This window comes from Electrophorus electricus, chromosome 3 (assembly GCF_041902795.1).
Source record: "Electrophorus electricus isolate QZ-2024a chromosome 3, ASM4190279v1, whole genome shotgun sequence".
Taxonomy (NCBI): Eukaryota; Metazoa; Chordata; class Actinopteri; order Gymnotiformes; family Gymnotidae; genus Electrophorus; species Electrophorus electricus.
Window position 1 is genome coordinate 12,832,501 of NC_137499.1, and position 20,487 is coordinate 12,852,987.

General features: G+C 44.6%; 3 protein-coding genes, 1 long non-coding RNA gene and 1 pseudogene across 6 annotated transcripts in view; 3 read left to right on the forward strand and 2 right to left on the reverse strand.

The window, feature by feature from the left end:
* The window catches only part of LOC145656941 (uncharacterized), a 3,836-nt gene extending 2,387 nt beyond the window's left edge, over positions 1 to 1,449 (reverse strand). Inside the window, exon 1 of the long non-coding RNA XR_014122605.1 lies at positions 1,312 to 1,449. This is a non-coding gene — a long non-coding RNA (uncharacterized LOC145656941). The remainder of the gene's footprint in view (positions 1 to 1,311) is intronic.
* Positions 1,177 to 6,733, forward strand: aamp (angio-associated, migratory cell protein). Of its 2 annotated transcripts, none has more exons than XM_081710406.1 (11): positions 1,177 to 1,542; positions 1,674 to 1,805; positions 1,918 to 2,037; positions 2,130 to 2,269; positions 2,857 to 3,001; positions 3,705 to 3,788; positions 4,079 to 4,194; positions 4,505 to 4,599; positions 4,708 to 4,798; positions 4,881 to 5,035; positions 5,761 to 6,733. In XM_081710406.1, the coding sequence occupies exons 1-11, from the start codon at positions 1,419 to 1,421 to the stop codon at positions 5,834 to 5,836; spliced, it is 1,278 nt and encodes a 425-aa protein (XP_081566532.1). In that variant the 5' UTR covers positions 1,177 to 1,418; the 3' UTR covers positions 5,837 to 6,733. The 2 variants fall into 2 exon arrangements, with proteins under 2 accessions (XP_081566532.1, XP_026875977.2); XM_027020176.3 differs by having other exon boundaries at positions 1,178 to 1,509.
* A 1,300-nt stretch (positions 6,734 to 8,033) lies between these two features.
* On the forward strand, positions 8,034 to 13,000 carry LOC113583691 (G-protein coupled bile acid receptor 1). Its single transcript, XM_027020151.3, has 2 exons — positions 8,034 to 8,606; positions 10,978 to 13,000. Exon 2 carries the CDS (start codon positions 11,016 to 11,018, stop codon positions 12,027 to 12,029), a length of 1,014 nt encoding a protein of 337 aa, XP_026875952.3. The 5' UTR covers positions 8,034 to 8,606; positions 10,978 to 11,015; the 3' UTR covers positions 12,030 to 13,000.
* Positions 13,001 to 13,201: 201 nt separating this feature from the next.
* Positions 13,202 to 16,778, reverse strand: LOC113583683 (keratin, type II cytoskeletal 8-like). Its single transcript, XM_035532430.2, has 7 exons — positions 16,570 to 16,778; positions 15,893 to 16,101; positions 15,534 to 15,594; positions 15,353 to 15,448; positions 14,973 to 15,137; positions 14,361 to 14,486; positions 13,202 to 14,256 (listed from the first exon to the last, which is right to left on the reverse strand). The coding sequence occupies exons 1-7, from the start codon at positions 16,774 to 16,776 to the stop codon at positions 14,020 to 14,022; spliced, it is 1,101 nt and encodes a 366-aa protein (XP_035388323.2). The 5' UTR covers positions 16,777 to 16,778; the 3' UTR covers positions 13,202 to 14,019.
* Positions 16,779 to 17,105: 327 nt separating this feature from the next.
* On the forward strand, positions 17,106 to 19,633 carry LOC113583699 (keratin, type I cytoskeletal 18-like; annotated as a pseudogene). The gene is made up of 8 exons (XR_014122606.1): positions 17,106 to 17,477; positions 17,626 to 17,708; positions 17,947 to 18,103; positions 18,179 to 18,340; positions 18,419 to 18,544; positions 18,660 to 18,816; positions 18,962 to 18,991; positions 19,260 to 19,633. The product of XR_014122606.1 is annotated as a keratin, type I cytoskeletal 18-like (transcript).
* The last annotated feature ends 854 nt before the right edge of the window (positions 19,634 to 20,487 follow it).

A 20,487-nucleotide genomic window follows, 5' to 3' on the forward strand; every position in this document is an offset into this window, starting at 1 on the left:
TAAACATCAAGGCCAGTGTTTTTGGTTCTTGATTCATCATCTGAAGTGTCCACGTGGGGCATTAGTAGTCATGCTGGTTATTAGAACTGTTTGATTGCTTTGAGTAAAACATGTCAGTAGAAACAAGTTCCTTTTGGGTTCATTCTGCCACATTCAGTCCACAGATCGAGGGAAAACTGGGTGGTTTCTATATCACAAAGGGCTCCACCAGAAATATAACAAGCTGGTGGCATGTCTTGTAGCGTTACTAAATTCCCAGTCTAGATTAAAAATTGCTTTAATTTCAGGGCCAAATCTTACTTAAATAGCAACAGTGCTTAACTCGATATACATCATCTGTTTAAAGTAATGTGGACAAAGATTAATCCAAACATATCCAAAGAGGACAGAAAGTATTGCATCGTATCTTTGAAGAACGAGCGTCAGGACAAGGAAGGCTTGTTCCCACAGATCTCATTAAACGGTTCAGATTAAGATGGAAAGTGTAACCTGTTTATTTTAGAAAAGGTAAAATGATTTTGTAATGTTTTATAGCCCACTGGTGCAGTACACACACCCTTGGCACGCCTGAATTCCAGGGTTTCCATTGTAATGAGCACATTAACTGCAGTCTCACTAGCTAGATTTTTCTGTTCCTTGCAATCCACACTGGACTTTCACACACACACACACACACACACACACACACACACACACACACACACACACACACACACACACACACACACAGTAATGGTTGAATTGGAAACCTGGCTTAAACAATTACGCAATTATTTACATACTCCTGAATTTAATAGCCTTTACAACTAAAGTAGTCATAAACAGGCCAAAAAGCACAAAAAAAATCCCATCAATATATTTTCTGGAGGAACACATAAATAACTACATTTAAAAGACCAAAGCCTTGGCAGATAACAGTAATTCGTTTTCGTAAACGTTTAGTTTCGTGTAGCTCTTAAATGTCCATATATTAAATGTAAATATGTTTGATAACTATTACTGTTTAGCGTTTTGAATGCGGCTAAATTAGTCAAAACCGTTATGATGTCTTTAAGCTCGGATGTCCAGTGTTTGATCGTCTAAGGGTTTGTGCGTTAGTTACGGCCAACAGCGCCACAGCGCCACCCAGCGTGCCACGTCTGGGTAGCGCACGTTACAGCACCGGAAGTCCTCGCTACGACTTCCGCATGTTATTTGGGGAAACGTCACAGCTAGGTTCAGAAACTAACACGTGAATTTGGCACGGGGATATTTTTAACTAAACTTTGGTTGTTTTAATACCAACTGAACTCGCCATAAAGTATCTATTACCCGAGTTTGGTGAAACGGGGACGTGGTTTGGGGTCCTCAGCGCCTGGGCAGTGTTGGTGTTCGGCTGAAGCTGAGGGTAGCTGGCTGACCCACCGTCTCGTCCCGTCATGGATGATCCTGAACACGGCGCCGTGCAGATTCACGGCGACGAGGAAATCATCGAGGTTATTGAGCTGAATGAGACGGAACAGACGCCAGGTGGGTGTCCCGCTGCGCCATTGAGACAGCCAGGTAACTAGGAGGAGTCTCATCATGCTAGTTACTTTGTGTGTTATCTGTCTTACGTGTGTGTGTGTGTGTGTGTGTGTGTGTGTGTGTGTGTGTGTGTGTGTGTGTGTGTGTGTGTGTGTGTGTGTGTTTAGATGACCTGGCGGAGGAATTCGACGATGTGGATTTCGCTGAGGCAGGGAACGTGGACGATGAAGGATGGGAGACTGAGGATGAGATGGACGCGGAGCAAGACGATAGCGAGCTCACGTTTTCCAGACATACCGGTGACGGTTCTCCCCGGCTGCGTCATGCCCACTGGTCTATACTCTTTACCGATACGCTCGTCCTCTCGCGTTGGTCAGTTATTCACTATGTGCCTTTAACGCTCTCTCTCAGGCTCTGTGTTCTGCGTCAGCTTGGACCCGGTGACAAATAATCTTGCCGTCACGGGTGGTGAGGATGACAAAGCTTTCGTATGGAGAGTCACCGACGGAGAGCTGCTGTTTGAATGCACAGGTGCGTGGGAACGGTCACGTCTGGTAAGATAAGGGCACGGTGCAGTGGTCTGTCAGGAGCCGCTCCCCAAACATTAATACTCTCTTCTGCAGGCCACAAGGACTCTGTCACGTGTGCAGTCTTCAGCCATGACTCAAAGCTGGTGGCGTCTGGAGACATGAGCGGACTTATCAAAGTGTGGCGGGTCGAGACCAAAGAGGAGATTTGGTCTTTCGAAATAGGAGATCTAGAGGTAAATTGAATGTGATCACCAGTGTGTTGGCTGGATGTGAAAAGGATTTGTGCAGTGTGTTGATTGCAAAATGTCCTGGTGCACTGAGAAAGGCACTATTTAAGTGTAACTAATAATAATCCAGGTGATGTGATCATTTTGTTGCTGAGTGTTTTGTCCTTAAGATGTGGTGTTTGATGTCCACTGTGCTAATAATAATCCAGGTGACGTGATCATTTTGTTGCTGAGTGTTTTGTCCTTAAGATGTGGTGTTTGATGTCCACTGTGCTAATAATAATCCAGGTGACGTGATCATTTTGTTGCTGAGTGTTTTGTCCTTAAGATGTGGTGTTTGATGTCCACTGTGCTAATAATAATCCAGGTGACGTGATCATTTTGTTGCTGAGTGTTTTGTGCTTAAGCTGTGGTGTTTGATGTCCACTGTGCTAATAATAATCCAGGTGACGTGATCATTTTGTTGCTGAGTGTTTTGTGCTTAAGCTGTGGTGTTTGATGTCCACTGTGCTAATAATAATCCAGATGACGTGATCATTTTGTTGCTGAGTGTTTTGTGCTTAAACTGTGGTGTTTGATGTCCACTGTGCTAGTGGTTACAGTGGCACCCTCATGCGCCAGTCCTGCTGGCAGGTGCTGCTGACGGCAACGTTTGGATGTGGAAGATTCCGAGCGGGGAGTGCAAGACGCTTCAGGGCCCCAACTGTCAGGCGACAAGCGGAAAAATCCTCCCCGATGGTGAGAGAAGTTTGGGTCACCAAAAGGTCTACGTTTTAAAACGTTGAGAATTGCTACAGAAAGACGCTTGATTTTATGCTTTCGTGTGGTTTGCATATGCTTGAAAACGTGGACTTGGACTCTTTGTACAAATGTCGTGTCGCTGCAAAATTCTATTTCTTCGCATTCGCTGGAGGATCAGTTTGCTGTTTCTGGACCGTTTGTTAAAGCTGTTGTTTCCTATCACTAATACTCCTGTGTAAAAACATGGCTGATGGCTTCAGTGTTGAGAAAGTACAGCTCTACATGTTCTTACTGGGCCTAAAACAGCCTGAAGGAGTGATTGTGTAAGGCTACAACAATGCTGATAAATAAATGATCCACTTAATAAAGAAAACCTGCAGTATAGTTGTGTGTCTTTAAATGTTTTACTGATAAAAAACCAAAATTGAACATGATATGAAGGTAAATGTGATAGTAAACAGAAACATCACAATTAAGACGTGTAATTCTGAACATAAACCTGAAATACACAGGCAGGTGTTTTCTATTTTCGAAGGTCACTTTTATTCAAATGATCTTCCTGTTAGAACGTGTTTAACATCGTTCCTGATCTTGACACTAAAATGACCGACACAGTAGCGCTGTTTACACTTATGATGGAAACAACCCGTTTTAATAAAGTAGGAGGGAGCCTGTTTGCTGAATTCTCTCTCACACACAGGCAGAAGAGCAGTGGTGGGTTATGAGGATGGGACACTGCGTCTGTGGGACCTCAAGCAAGGCAACACCATCTACGTCATTAAAGGTGAAGGCAGCACCATCCATGTCATTAAGGGTGTAGGCAGCACCATCTACATCATTAAAGGTGAAGGGTGGCCAATTGTTTATGGGGAAAATTAAGCACCGTGGCCACTATGCATCCTGTTGTGGTATTCAGATCAGATTTACTTTTCATCTTTACTTTTTTTAACTCCCCTTTTCTATTTGATCTTTAGCTTGTGCTAAGCGTCCTATTTTTTTAAAAAAAGCAGTGCTGTCTGTCTGCTTAAACATTGCTTGACCTTGGCGAACACAACCGTTGCCGTTTTTTCATAGGCCAAGACGGCCACCAGGGGGCACTGACGTCTATGGAGTGTAACAAAGATGGCACACTGGTCCTCACGGGGTCAGTGGACGGACAGGCTAAACTCATCAACACTTCAACAGGCAAGGTGAGTCCATCCGTGCAAATGGAGATTTCTGAAGTTGTTCACTGTAGCAGAATTTGCCTTATTTGTAGGAAACTGTGCTTTGTAGCGCAGTGTCTCCTGTAGGTCATCAGGTAGTCATGTTCCATCCTTGTCTAGGTAAAGAGAGCTACTGATGTGTTTGGGTAACGGGTAGCAAATGTATGCGATGATTCAGGATGTAAAGCAAATGCACTCAGGTGGCACCAGTTTATTGTATCCGAGTCAGGGGAGAGCACTGCGCTACAAACGCGAGTGGATTCCCTGCTATAGTTGTGACGTTGCTGTGCTGTAGGTGGTGGGCTGTCTATCACTGGACAACAGCGACACGGGAAACACGGTGGAGGAGCAGGATTCCAATTCCGTGGAGTCTGTAGGCTTTTGTAACGTGTAAGTCATGACACTTTGCATTTGTCGCATTCTAACTTGTCTTAAGCCTGTCTTAAGCCTGTCTTGATGTGTGTGTGCTGTACCAGCTGATCAATTTGACACTCCTAGGCTTCCCCTCGTGGCTGTGGCGTATCTGGACGGCACTCTAGCTATTTACGACTTGTCCACACAGAGCCTTAGACACAGCTGTAAGCATGAGGTAACTGACAGAATGGGGTCCGTTGGTATATATGTGTGTGTGTGTGTGTCCTCTGTATTGAGTGTGTTATCGTCTCTCGCAGGTCGGCATCGTGCATCTGCAGTGGGAGGAGGCATCAGCAATGGTGGCAGTCTGTAATCTGGGTGGGGTGGTCACTCTGTGGGATGGGCGGTCAGGAAGCATGGTGTCCGAGTACCATGGACACTCAGCAGAGATCCTGGACTTCACCCTCAACAGGTGAGTGTGGTCCCTCCCCACCCAAAGCAGTGGACCTGTTGAGTTTAGGGTTTTACGGTGATGCAATATATGCACTCTCATATTTAAATGTAAATGTGTACAGACAAGTATTTAGGATTCATACATGTTTACATTACATCTCCTTGCATGAGAGTCTTGTACACTGAGTCATACGTTTATTGGGTATATAGTTTACGCTCTAGCTGTTGCTAATAGGCTGCCATACTTACAGGCACCTGTAGGTTGTATTCCACATCTCCAGGCTCTGCGTTTGTCTCCTGGACTCTGTGTACATCGTCTCAGCCTTTATCAGCCTTTTTCATGAGGCTCCCGGTTTTGGCGAGAGGGCGAAGGCTTTTAATACGCATTTACATTGCAGATGTCTTTGCAAACGCTGTCTATGCAAACCTTGAGCAAGCATACACATACATGAAACGGGCAGACAGAAGTTGTGTTGTATGTCATAGGAGGGAACCTGCTTGTGCCAAAGGTGAAGTGGTTCTTGTTGGAAAAAACAGATGCACGTCTTAGTCAATGACTGACTAGTAAAGTAAAGACACAAACTCAGTCAACTACTTTTTCTTTTAAGAGTAAAAAAAAAACCCCTAAAAGCTTCCATGCTGAAGAGCTTCTCACTATCTCATCTTTTAATCTCATAGTTCCATATGCTGTGTTGCTGACGTAGCGTACCTGTAAAATGCGATCCCTCCATCTTTCACCCGCAGAGAGGCGTCAGTTGCAGTGACGGCAGGCGGCGACCACAAAGCCAAAGTCTTCTGTCTTCAGCGGCCCGATCGGTAGGAAGACGGGACTCCTGTACCCTAGCCTTCCGTCGGACCGCCTCGCGTCCAAACTGCCTCCTCAAAGAAGGATCTTGCTCACTAATTCTGTTTTTTTAATGATCAAGTCTGGCTCTTTCTCACTTCTGCAGACTGCCGTTTCAACTACTGGTCATTTTGAGAAACCCGTGTAGAAGAGTTACTGGGCATTGTGATCCTTTGGGTGGAAAAAAAGGTGTCATTCAGAAAAGGTTTTGGTTACGTATAATCTGAAATGTACATTCAAACCATTTTAATTGGACTGATGGATAAAGAATATTGGGAATTTTGTTATTGTGAATGAAAGTGAAATAATTTGGACGGGTCTATTGATTCCTGCCATGTTCACACTTAAGGCCACATGTGTAGTCTTGTGTTTTGGTTTGGTTTCTTTGACCCCTTGAAGGAACATCATGTGTGTTTTATGCAGTTGACTATTAGTACAGCTGAACCTTAGGCTACAAATGATAATCCAGCTTTCATCTTTCTCATTTAATACCCAGTTTGTTCTGTAATACAGAATATTTGTTGACCTGAGAATTATAGCAGACAGTCTGGGGACATGAGGATAATGGTGAATGGAATTTCCGGTGGTTGGACCATATCATTTTAAGTGGAAACTGCGTTTGGTTCTGTGATGTAAATCGTCCAGTTCATCCAGTTGAACAGAAATTAAGCCAATATGTTTGCATGAATTTAATACAAAAAAAAAGCTATTGATGGAAAGGACACACCTAAGCTTTCTAAAGAAGAGATTTAGAAATTATAAACCTTTTTGCATTTTAGGGCATCTTATGGTTTGATCTGCCAAGTTACACTTAACTTTTGTTTGAGGGTTGTTTATGCTTATCAAAAATAAATCGTTTTGTGTGAACGTGCAGATAGTGTTCCTGTTCTTGTGCTGCACTACTGTAAGTATATATCTTCCCCTTCAACAGGGGATTTTTTTTCCGGCTGTTTTGAATGTGACCATTGGTAACGTCACTGCCTAGCTCAAATGAAAGGTCTGATTTGTGCCGTGGCCCTAGTTCCACTGGTGACATGATTGAGTGTTTGTTAACACCCAGGGCCTCTTTTTTTAGACGACCGCTTATATGTTGTTTTGACCGGTAGTGATGAATCTCCCTCCATCTTGAGCGGGCCACTGTCCTGCTAATACCTTTGTGCTTATACTGGTTCCGTTCATTCCCTGTTGGTGTCTGTTATCTTCTGCTCCTGGTTGCCTGTTCACGCTCCGTCTGTCAGAACTCTTGGAAAGTGCTGCTGCTGTCGTCATCAGTCTTAAAGAATATCCGTGCTTCTTGCTTATGGTTAACCTTAAAGGGATGATTCAGAAGTTGCTCTGCTCTGATCTGCCATTTTAGCTAACCAGTTTGAACTTTTGAAACTTGTCAGTGATGTGTGAACACTATTACTACATATTTTTCTTCTCAAACTGTCAGAAGCTTGTCAAACGTGGTTTGTGCCATGGCCGGAGAGCCCCTACTTATTCGTGGGGTTTGTGAAATTGTCGACAGGAAAGTGTCTTGCAGGTCTGTCTAAAGTGCTGCAGTGACCCAGGTGGAGATTCCTGACGATCATCAGGAAAATCTCCAGAAGTGGTTTGTTTGAACACTTCAGCAAATCTCAAAACGCAGACATGCTGTCAGCGTTCCAATTTCAACAGTTTTACTGGGTCCCTGATTTACAGCCGAAATATTTCAGAGAGTTTGCTTTCTTTCACGGTGTAGAGCTGCAAGAGCCGTTAACAGTTACGCTGCAGTCTGACGGTCTCCCTGACCTTCAGGCTGTTCAACTCAGATGCGCAGTATGTCATGCTTTTTGGTTTAGGGACGCCTCAAAAGGCTCCGAACGTTTGTTAACTGATGTTCCAGAATGCGTCTTTGCCTGATCTAGCTCGGCGAGGTGCTGGCTGCAACACTGTGGAACGCCGAATAATGGACGCACAGGTAGGAAGGAGGCAAACTGCCCTGGGTTGGTCACGGCTTGCGGAGGAAACCATCCAGACTCGCCAAGCGGGCCCCGCAGTGGAAGAAACGACTGTATAGATCTTCCCGGAGCGGATGACGCATCAGGTAAAACGCAGAAGGGCCTGCTGGGAACAAGCGTGGAGAGGCGCACCTTTATTTGGGGGCTGAAGACATCCAGTCTGACACGGTAGGGAGATGAGTAGAGGACTGGTCGTGGTGGCGGTGGCCCAATACTCCCCAAAGAGCTGAAAGGAAAAAGAAAAGATGTCCAAAATTGTCTCCAGTGTGGACCGGGTCTGTTTATAATTTGCTACACATTTGGGAGGAAAGTTGTTAAATTAAGTAATCGCTTCAAAGCTGTGTGTGTTCAGTAGGTCAGAGGTCTCCTGGAGCGCTCAGAAGTGCTAGGCGCGTGCACGTTCAGTACAGCCTCGCTGGTAGATTTGGGTCGTGCGCAGTCGTTTCATACGACCTGCGTAGTCGTTTCATACGTTTCCACTTGACCGTCTCTTCCTCCTGTGTAGCCTTTCCTCTTTAAGGTGCGTCTGGACACTCAGTGCTGCACTGTCTGTTTATTGCACGAGACAGAACCGGCAGCCAAAAGAAAGCTCAGTAGGAAAGGAGTTTTACAGCTCGCAGTTCAAATGTAGGCTCTCTGTGACCCTCCTGGGTGAGAACGTCTCACCAGAGCCATCCCCCACATACCTACCTCTCGCGCCAATGAAGATATGAAGGATATTTTGGGGATTTTTTCATCTTTGGTGAATATTTTACTTAAACGAGGTAAGCGCTGTCTTTTTGCTTTGATGGAAAGCCTTCGTGGATGGTGACATTTGGTTTAAGTGTTTGTAAATACAGAAGAGGATTTATGCTCATGAGGTCCTTTCTCAGGGCTGCTATAAAGCTTGCAAATGGACTGTTTATGAGGAATAAGTTTAACTACATGGGCAGGTTCTGATGTCTGTTTTCCCAGTTAGTGATGATGACAGCCAAGGCAAGTTTATTTGCACAGCACTTTTCCCAGTCCACGGCAATGCAGTGAATATAGTCAAACCTTTTCTCAGAAACCGCAATTAGAAGCTTGTAGGAGCACTTTGTTCACCAGAGATCACGTCTGCATGCACCATGTGTTATACGGACAAAGGCTCAGTACTCTTAAAACACAGGAATATTTGTAATGGGAATAATTTTAACAAAGACACAACTCGGGAGCAAAACCTCTGTCTATGCAAGTTTATGACCCACAATGATCGCATGACTGAAGGGTTAATGGGTGATCTTTTATTTTGATTTGGTGATAAATGTCCAAAGTTATTTACACACAGTCATTACTTGGACAGCGTACTAGATATTTGACCTACTTTTGAATAGGAAGGGTGGGCCAATATTAACATTTAGGAACAGTGTGTAGATGTGTTTCTATCCGTAAGGGTGCTCGGTGTGCTCCTGAGTAAAGCAACATCTCAAAAAAATCTGTGTATCGTACACCTCTCACAAGAACATGCTTTCAAAGCCTTCACAGTTCTACAGCAAACAGGCAGTTATGCCACGGCAGTAAACTGACAGACAGAAGAACATCGGCGCATCCCAGAATAAATGACTCAAAGCTCTGTGCTGAGTGAGTTTCTGGTCAGAAACGATTACTGATCACTTCAAACAGTAACTACTCCTGCTGTAATTCTGTCAGTTCGATGAACCATGAACCAGAGCTCAACTGCAGTTTGCTACCGTGTGCCTCACATGGATACTGTGGTCTGTAATATGCACTGTAACACTAGATGTTAACCCTGTAGAAGGTGACTTTTGTCAACCAACTTAAAGATGGGCAAAGCCAAGCCCAGAGCATCGAAACAAAGAACGCTGTGAGTGTTTAGCAGTATGGTTACCAGTATGAAGTGCAGATATATGCTTTGAGTAACCATTGAAATCATTTTGAATTAGTTCAGTCAGCGTGAATTACAGTTATATACTTTGGGTGAGCAGTTTACTACAGCTCTGATGAATGGATTGGTTACCAGCCAGGTTGCCCAGTGCAGGACGGGTTCCCACTTCAGTCCTGGTCCTCCCGAGGTTTCTTCCTTCATTCCTACCAGGGAGTTTTTCCTTTCCAAAGTCGCCTCTGGCTTGCTCATTGGGGATCTGGAGCAAGACGTTTGTGACAGCACATGTTGTTAAAAAAAAAAAAAAAAAAAAAAAAAAAAGTGCTGTATAAATAAATAAAACTTTGACTTTGACTTTGACTCTGTTTGCTCATTTCCTCATAAAGTTAAGATCAGCTCAGACATGTTCGGTGCCTATGGCTTCAGTATTTCAGGAGTGACATAATGGATGGAGTTGGATGAGCAATGCTGCTCAACAGCTTCGTTTTAAAGTTTCACGGGGTTTCAGTCAGTGGGTTTGCGTGGGCGGATGAAGGACTGCGGCAGGTTGCAAGGGTTGCAAGGGTCCTGGCGGCTAGGCTCGCGGGGTTAACGGAAATCCTGATTCCACATGTGCTCATTCAAATTTTAAAATTTGAGGATTAACAAATGAATTGTGTTTCTGTCGGATGCTGGAGGGATATATAAAAGAAAAAGTTAAAGGGCCATGTGAAGGCTTTGGCTTAAGACAGCATGCTGATGTATGCCAACGCAGCTTTTAAAATAGTGGCACATGAAGGCAAGGAAATATGAACTGAAGTCCGTGGGATGAAAAATCAGGAGTAACATCATGAGAGAGCTTGGTAGTTTGGCGGGTTTGGTAGTTTTCACTGTGTGATGGCTAAAATGGGGTCTGTTTGAAATAAATGGTGAGAAGAATGAAAGGAGAGAAGTGAGGGGTTAACCCTTTCCAGACAGCCCATTTTCAGTGGAATGTTCCACTCAGAAATTAAAGGGTACCAGGAGGAAGCTTCTAGAAATCTGAGAGGAATAATAGTAGTAATGAAAACAAAGAATAAGAGGTTCGTTTTAGCAAGACAACCTAATGTGTATTATAGCAAACACAAACTAAACATCCCATCAATATGGAGATGACAAAGCACTATTGTGCGTGACTATGGACAGGAATGTCTGCTAAACACTATAAAATGTAAATTAACCCTTTATCAACACTTATGATCAAACAAAAGCTGTAATGACCTGGTTTTTTTTTTTTGCCCCATGCTTCTCCACAGGGGAGATGTAGACAGGAGGCACTAGGGCAACGTCTGCCATGGTTTGCAATGACTCAAGGAGTAGTGGGCAGGAGGCTCATCTGATTTACGCCGTGACGCTGCCCCTGTCCACCGCCATCATGCTGGCTAACCTGCCGATCATCCTGGGCATCGCCTACAGCCGTCAGCTCCGCAATCCTCCAGGCTACTTCTACCTCAGTCTGCTGCTGGCTGACGTGGGCATGGGCGTAGCTCTGCCCTTCATCCCCTGGATGGCGCTGGGCCGTGCCCTCCGCTTCTCCGCCTGTCTGCTGGTCCACGTCTTCCCCAACTTCCTGTTCCTAGCCTTCGTCTCCAACCTGCTTCTGGTCCACTACGACCGCTACGCTAGCATTGCCAGCCCGCTGCATCGTGCCCGTTCCTGGTTGTACCGTCGTCACTGCCTGACCCTGCTGGCCGCGTGGCTCCTCCCTCTGCTCTTTGCCCTGATGCCCGCGTTTGGCTGGAACGGCCAAGAAGAGCGAGGCACCAACACAACCGCTCCGCCTGGTTGCGGGCGGCCATGGCCGCCCGGAGACTCCTGCTGCACGTACCGAAGCGTCTTCCCTACTGCTTTCATCTACCTCGAGGTGTACGGCCTGCTGGTGCCTGCCATCCTCGCCATCGCGGTCATGACCGGCCGGGTGCTATGGATCACGCGTGGGCAGCTCCGGGGTATCCAGCGGCTGGAGCGGGCAGTGGGTGACGCTGGGCGGCACCGGAGGCTGGAGCTACGCTACGCCCGCTGCGTGGCAGCCGTCACCCTGGCGTTCCTGGCCTGCTGGATGCCTTACATGGTCTACATGCACGTCTGCATGGCCTTCCTGCACCGCCGTGGTGAGCAAGGCAACACCAGGGCCCACACTGTGCTCCTGTGCACTGGGATCGCTGGAATGGCTTCTGTGCCCCTCCTGTTGGGACTTGCCAACAAGGACTACACCGACGCTGCTAGGAGACTGATGGGTAAACTGTGGCACCGCAGGTCCAGGACACACCGGCAAAGGAACATAGACCTTTGGGTATTTCACAGTTAAATCCAGGGCTTGTTGCCAGCAATATACCGCAAGTTTAGCAGTGTCATTGTTCAGATAAGCAGGATGGATTATGATATTATGTGATTTTTAAAATTTACTTGTTTTATAACCCAGTCCTCTGCATTGCATTGTTGCGATTGGGCTCTTGATAATTGTTGGATGGGGTTCGTGATTGTTGCTCTGGATGCAGTACTCTGTTGTGAGGATCTCCAGAAAGTTTTGAATTGTTTGGAACTTCAGCTACAGAATTTCCAGTAATTTAGTCCTTCCATGTGTCTTTTCTTCGGGCCACAGGCTTATAGAACAGGACGGCAGGAGCAGCCCTGTATGCTGACCCACCAACTCTATCAGCAGCTAGTAGGATCAGGATATTCAAACGCTGAAGGGCTCTTATGTAAACTATTTTGAACAGAGTCCTTTGTTAAATAATGAATTATTTCCAACCTGTGATGATATTTTGCCTTTTAAAGCTGTTATACTGTAACGGTGAGTTTACTGCATAGACTGAGGTTTTTTTCCCCCCCTAATGGCCTGGATTCCATTGCAATTTAAGTCAAATCGTGGTGGTGGAGCCCTCAGGTACAATATGAACATTTGCATTTGTTACGAAGTGTTTAAGAACCAGAGAAGACGACACTGGTGGAGGCACTCGTTACGTGTCACTCTCGCATCGTCTGTTTTAGAATTTATTTCATAAGGTGAAATTAAAAGTTACACTGAGGGTGTACAAGTCATTTCATATTTACAGGCCACAAAAATTTTATATAAGTGAATTTTCAGTTGGGAGAGAAAGAGAGAGTTATTATCTCAGTTATTCTGATGTTCAAAGCCTCATTTTCATCACTTTTCATCTTTCCAGATCCCCATTTGGTGCTCTGGGAGCCAAGACTCAACACTAAACTCTAAGAATAAACACTTAAAAGAAACAAAAAACTTACACATTAAACTACCAGATTTGCTTGGTCAACTTGCTAACCATAGACGTGTAGTCTGCTAATTACTTTTGGACCGTGAATTATATTCAGGGAGCTTTCTGAAAAGTCTGAGTGTCAGCCACAAGGGGTTTCCGTTACCAGGGAAACGCGGTATGTCTGCTGCTATGAGCTGACAAACTCCAGGACCTGCACCTTCAGACCACAGGATATACAAAGAGAACAAGGCTTCCAAAAAGACAAACAAATGCATGGTTACCATGAAAAGACCCTTTTATTTTCCATTACCTGTAAGCATATGTTCTTTATTTTCCATTATTTTTAAGTATAATATCTTTTACATTCAACACAGTAAAACCCCCCAAAGAACAACAGTGGTCAGAACTACAGTGTCACCAATGCTTCTGAGACACAGGCTTAATGTGATAGAATATGCGAACACACAAATTGGGTCCAAGGACTGGGGTTTAAAAACCACTGAGTAAGAGTGTGTGTGTGTGTGTGTGTGTGTGTGTGTGTGTGTGTGTGTGTGTGTGTGTGTGTGTGTGTGTGTGTTCTGTGTCGGTGAATAGAGTCCTTAACGCAACTCTGAAGTCTCAGAGATGATGGAGCCATTTCTGACTTCAATTCTTATAACCATGCAGGTCTTGGCGATTTGTTGAGATTCATGACTTGGCATGGTCTTTAAGTCCTTCACTTCTGCACAAGTAAGGATGGGGGATGTTTTTTTTTTTGGTTTGATTTTAGAAATCTGAGCAAAAAACGAGAAGTTAATTTAGCATGACAACGGAGCCGTACAGCCTACACTCCACGTGTGGCATTGTGATGTGTGTGTGTGTGTATGTGAGAATGCGACTCAGAAACATCTGAATGGAAATCAGACCTCTGTGTATCTGTGGCAATGCAAGAAAAAGAAATGAGAACTAAAAACATGAACTCTTACCATACTGGTTATGATGGTCAGCTATCTTGCAGAAGAAAGCAAAGGTGAAAATGTCGCGCAGAGAGCAACCACAGGTAAACGAAACGTGTAAATGTACCCTGCGCAGTGCCTTTGGTCACAGGCCCCAATACCTCATCTCCTCTCCTTCCAGGATTTGGCTGTAGCTGGCGATCTCGATGTCCAGGGCCAGCTTGAGGTTCAGGAGGTCCTGGTAGTCGCGGGTCTGCTCAGCAAACGGCTTCCTGTCCCTGCGCAGCGCTTCCTCCAGCTGCGCGATCGCTTCCTGAATAGTGTTGATGGTGGCCTGCCCGTCGACGTCCGACTTGGTGATGTCGTCCTCGAGGCTCTTTTTCTGCACAAGGGACAAGCAGGAATTGGTTTGGAGGAAGAGTGGGAAAACCGAAAGATGTGGAATCGGAGAGGGAAGGCGGAAGTGCTCGCTCCAGGTCTTTTCACCTTGTTTTTGAGGTTGTTGATCTCAGACTGGAGCCTCTGGATACCCCTTTGGATATCGCTGATCTCCTTCCTGATGTCCTTCACATCCTGCTCCTGCTTCTCTGCTTTAAGCATCATGTCATCCATCTGTGGAATCCCACAACACAAACTTTCATCACCCATCCATCCATATGGGGAATCCCACAACACAAACTTTCATCACCCATCCATCCATATGGGGAATCCTACATCATATACGTTCTTCACCTATTCATCCAGAGTACAGGGCTTTTGGGTGCTATATGTAACTATTTGCAGTAGTTACAGAAGAGGTGATAAAAGCTCAGATAAAAGCTGGTTATTGTTCACAACAAATCATATGATTTGATCCTTGGTTTTACGCACATTTTGTGAAACCATGAAGAGAATGTCTATTGCAGTCACGTGCTTCATCATGCACCGTTGGCATGGTTAACCACAAATTAACCACAGCCTCAGTCTCACAACACTACTGACTCAACATTTATGTTGCAGTGTGCAGTAGAGCGTAATATTTTGGGAAAAAAAATTAAAAATTTAAATAATGAAATATCAGTTTGACTCAGTGCTCGGTGGGGTCAGCAGGTCACGGACCTTCTTCAGGTTCCACTGCTCAGCCTCCTCTCGGTTACGGACTGCCATCTCCTCGTACTGGCTTTTAACAACCAGCAGGGTCTCCTCCATGTCCAGGTTCCGAGGGTTATCTACTGTCATCATTACAGTCTCATTAAGGATCAGAGACTTCAGTTCCTTTATCTCCTAAAGTAGAGAGAGGGGATGAGAAGAAAATTTAAAGCATTAACCAGTAACCATCAACAATTAAGTACATACCACCTATCAATCAATCAATCAATCAATCAATTTATTCATTTATATGCAGTCAGTGTTTAATATTAACCAAATGGATCACTGACAAATCCATGTCAACAGCTATAGGTTGGCACATCTCATGACTGAAATGCCCTGTCATTTACGTCACTGTGTCCACGCTTTAAGAAGTCCATCTGTCCGAGAAGTCCCTCCAGCGTCAGCTGCAGCTTCACCCTCTGCAGGTAGTCGTTGTCCAGATCCTGCACCACACAAACACAAGAACTCCCTGTGGGACCCGCAAGGACGCGTTTCACGGCACGGCACGGAATTCGCGAGGTTCTCTACCTTCTTAGTGAAGATATACTCGTTTTCCAAGTCTGCCTTTTTCTTGAGCTGGTCCTCAGACCTGTTGGAAGGATGCAGCAGTCAGGGGGCAGAGGCGTGGGCTGATTAATGGATTAAACACCTGCCTGCTCTTACAGATCTGGTTTTGGTTTGGGGTGGAGGGGGTTGGTTGTACATTGGTTGTGCATTCCACGATGTTTCTGTGCTAAGGGACCTGTAACTTTTATATTTTCTTTAATATCACTTTTTTTTTAATTTGATGTGTTATGAATTTATTTTAAATCCCACAACATGCTCATTACTCATCCACGCACACCGCAGTGGGCTGTATACGTGCTTTGCCCTGTGCGTGCGCTCACCTGGCTCGGGTGTTGTCCAAGTCCACTTGACTCTTCTCTACTTCAGCCTGTAACTTCTTTCGGTCTCGGGCCAGTTCCTCAATCTTCCGCCTCAGGTCTGCCCCTATTTCTTTCACGATGTCTTCAGGCTTTCCCTTATAGCCGTTCTGCGCGAGTAGCAGATCCCGCCGCCTTTCTAAACCTTTCGTCTCTTGCTCTAACTTACGAACCTACGAAGCCGAAAGTTCCCATAATATATTTAATCTTTATTTTGAAAAACATTTTTTTTTTATAGGAGAGAGCATCCTATCAGGAACACGGAAATTATCTATGTTAATATACACGATTATGTTTATGACTACACATAACTTACACTTTGTTAACTTGGAAATCAAAGAAATGCGTTCGCTTCAGCGGATATTAACGCATTATTACACGGTAAAGGCTCAAGGCTCAGTGTGTGGGGACCCCGCTGTCATTCTGAAGTCTACTGCCCTCTGCTGGTTATGTGGCAGACCTGCCGTGACCCGAGGCGCATAACATAAAATTGAGCGTAAGAAATACCAAGAGATACCAGAAATACCAACATATCGTATATATCCCTGAAATTCATTATAGTTTTTGGTATTTAATATGCATGATATAAACTGTAGACGCTAGTCAGTAATGATTCATCTTAGCCTACATATAACTCTTACCTTGTTAATATAGTCAACAAACTTATCGTTAAGTCTGACCATGTCGTCTTTCTCCTTCCTCTTAGCTTGCTGATCTTGAGGATCGACCTTTGTGTTCAGTGGGGTAAGCAGCTCCGAGTTGGCAGTAGACACGTTCCGACGGCCCTTGGAGGATGAGGGAGAGTACGACTGGCTACTGAAACCAGGTTTGCCGCTTTTCTGCGCCATTGTAAGAACTAAGCGGGTAGAGATCGCAGATCACTGAGACGAGACGCGTTGGAGGAACCTTACGGCCAGGATGCGGGATGCGCACACACACCGACAGGCGCCCCTTTTATTACGCGCGGGGTTCCTCCCATCATGAAGTTTCTAACAAAAGACAAGACGGGACGTGAACTCGGTGCGTGTGTGGGCGTCATTTAACCAATGACATTAGTTAAACAGCTGTATAAAAACACTTGCCTCGAGGATACTACCACAAAACTGGTTAGCGGCCAAAGTTACAGGTATCGTCCGGACAGTGTGTTCAGTCTAGAGTCGTAGTTTTCTTCAGTATCATGTCTCGCAACAGCGCCAGGAGCATGTACGGCGGGGCAGGCGGTCAGGGCGCCAAGGCATCTGTCTCCAGCATGGAGGGCCTGAGAAACGCTCTCCGTCCGGAGGGCCAGCAGCAGCAACAGCTGCAGCACCCCCAGAGGAACAGCCCCTATGTCCTTAACACCCCCCCTGCTGCTACACCTGTGGAAAACAAAAAAACCATGGGAGACCTTAACCAGCGCCTGTCCGGCTACCTGGACAGAGTGCAAAAACTGGAAGAAAGGAAAAAAAAGCTGGAGGAAGAGATCGAAGATATCTTAAAGAAAAGGGGCCAGACAACCAGCCGGGACTGGGAAGACATTGAGAAACCCCTGGAAGATCTCAGGAAGCAGGTACGTAGTGAACCAACAAGTAACAAATATGGTTGGCTTCAATTCAGCTACATAACCAAGATGGGTAATTGGATAACTTCATAAATAGATATTGGTAGACAGACTATTGCAATGAACATCTTTCTGACTATTGTCTTAATGTCTATAGATCAGCGACATGACCATGGAAAATGCGCGCCTTTTGCTGGAAGCAGATAACAACAAAATGGCAAATGAAGACTTAAAAAACAAGTAAGTAAGCGCAGATATCACTTACAGGACATCCATGATTCGACATCCATGTTTACGTGTAGAGTAGCCTACAATGTTCCTTGCCGGAATTTGTCAAAAGTGCACATTAGCGTACGAATAGAATATTTTGTAAATGAATGAAAGCATTCATAAATAAATACAGGGTGTGTAAATAAACGACAGACTGCTCCATAGCCATTTTGTTCAGAGTACACTTATTTGTTGGTCTTTTTTTAAGGTTGGAGATGGACCGTAACGCGCGCCATATGGTGGAGCAAGACCTGGCAGAACTTTGCCAACTCATCGATGACATCCAGCTGATCCATAATGACCTTGAAGGTCAGATCGATTCTGTCAAGGAAGAGCTGGCGTACCTCAAAAAGGACCACTGCGACGTAAGACACTTCTACTTTTGCGTTCATATCTCGATGATCGAAACATGTTAGTGACTTTCAACTCGTGTTCCGAAGGATGTTGCTGCGCTGGAGGAGAAAATCAAGGAATCCAATGTGGTGGTGGAGACAGATTCATCTCAATCAAACCTCAACGAGACGATCAATAAGATTCGCATGCAATATGAAAAGATTGCAGTGAAGAACCGCGAGGAGACTGACGAGTGGTACAGGACAAAGGTAGAGTGTAAGGTAGTATCTCTGGTAGCATCTACAGTTACTTCTTAAACATTTTCACATTTTCGCATTCTTTTGCAGTTCGAAGATATCAAAGTGGAGGTGTCCAAGAAGACAGAGTCTCTGCAAAGTAGCATGACCGAACTTAATAAGGATCGCAAACAGAAACAGCAATATGAAATCGAAGCTCAGGAGCTGCGCAACATGGTAAGTGACACTGTTTCATATTAAACTGACATGCAGCACGCGTTGGTTAACTGAAGCAACTGTTCCTTTCTTAATACAAATACTTATAAGGCGGCTTTCCCTGGCTCTCCCACAGATCATGACTTTGGAGGACATGCTGAACAACGTACGGGGTCTTTTTGGCGGCAGAGGCAGAAGCAGACTGAGGCTCACCAGGACCTCCTCAACGTTAAAATGGAGCTGGAGGCCAAGATCACCGAGTACCGGAATCTGATGAAAGATGTGGATCCCAGGTGAGTTCAGGAGACGTCTCCGTGGAGGTCATTTAACCGTATTTGTGGTGTGGGATTCAACAGGTATATGTGTTCTTGAGTTGTCAGTGTAGCTGTAACATTTGTAAAGACAGGTGTTTTATTTTCGCATTCTTTTCTTCAACAGTGCGGACTCAGAGCTTGCCTCAGAATAATGGTGAGTTATGTCACGTTCACAGAACGGTGGAATATACTGGAGATCTTTGGATTATGCACCACAGATTAACCCTTATCACAGCTGCTTTCAATCAATAATTAACAATATTTACTATTGTAAGGTCATATTAACTTTAACACTCAAAATCATGGTGCCAGTTATATAAAGCTTAAACCCAAATTCGTCCTCGACCTTTACGCTAAAGCCTGAGAATGGAGGTGAAGTATTGAGCACATGAATGTTTACCTGCTGTGGTGTCCACTTCCAGACGCCACACAGGAGGACAGCAAGACTAAGGAGCGCACTGCAGCCAAGTGAGACCACTCGAGGAGACCTCGAATCACATTACCGTTACCACCACCGTTCCTGCTCCCTAATGGGTTAACACGTTTGTGTAGCTGTCCTTCTGAATGATACTTTCCCACTGAACCAGATCTGACCACTCTAAATAATCACTATGCTATGCTAGCTTTAAACTATCATTTCCTTCTAATGCCTAAGATGTATGCAGTGATGCTTTCAGTACTGTACCTAAAATGTCTAATACTCTGTTGCATAAATGCATCCAAATGAAGAGGGAAAACTGGGGGAAGATGAACAGTATATATTCTGAAGTCAAATAAAATCTTCAATTAAACTCTTGTTAAGTTGCACTGTATATAAACTCACTGAGCTCTACTGTTGCAATAAAAGAGGAAATGATTGATATCTTTTTGTTTTCATCTTTGAATATTAAGATATTTATTTGATCAGGAAGCATTTTGTTTGCATATAAAAACTACACAACACATCAGAACTAATGTATTAGAATAGCAATGCAAATTCAATAAACCACTGAATATTTTTCAGCTTCCAAAACTTGAAGTATGGCAAGAAGAAACCAGACTTGGTTTCCAAATCTCTTGGTTTCTGACTTACAAAAATCTTTCATTATGATAAGCACTTTAAACAATAATTTCCTTTGAATGCCTAAGATGTGCATAGTAACATTTACATTTACGGAATTTAGCAGATGCTCTTATCAAAAGCGACTTACAAAAGTGTTTTGTCATTTACTCATAGAATACATCCTGGCCAGTACAGTAGGTTAGAGTCCCAGATACCACTGAACTAGAATGCAGTTGAAACACAGGGATCAATGCTGATGACTAGAAATGCGACAATAAGTGCAATAAACAATACCCTACAGTAAGTACTAGAGTTTCTGTTACTCAACATAGGTGTAGGATCAGTGGTCATTTAAATATTCCACAAATAGAAGGGTCTTCAGTCTGTGTTTGAAGACTGCAAGGGACCTGTCCAGACAGCTGTCATTCCACCATCTGAGTACCAGGACAGAGTCTCAATGCTTGTCTTCCATGAGACTTGAAGCGTGGTGTTTCAAGCCGAGCCACACTCGAGGTTCGAAGTACCCGAGGTATAGATCGGGCTTTGACCTCTGACATCATGTATGAAGGGGCTAGTCCATTTTTAGCTTTGCAGGCAAGCATCAGGGT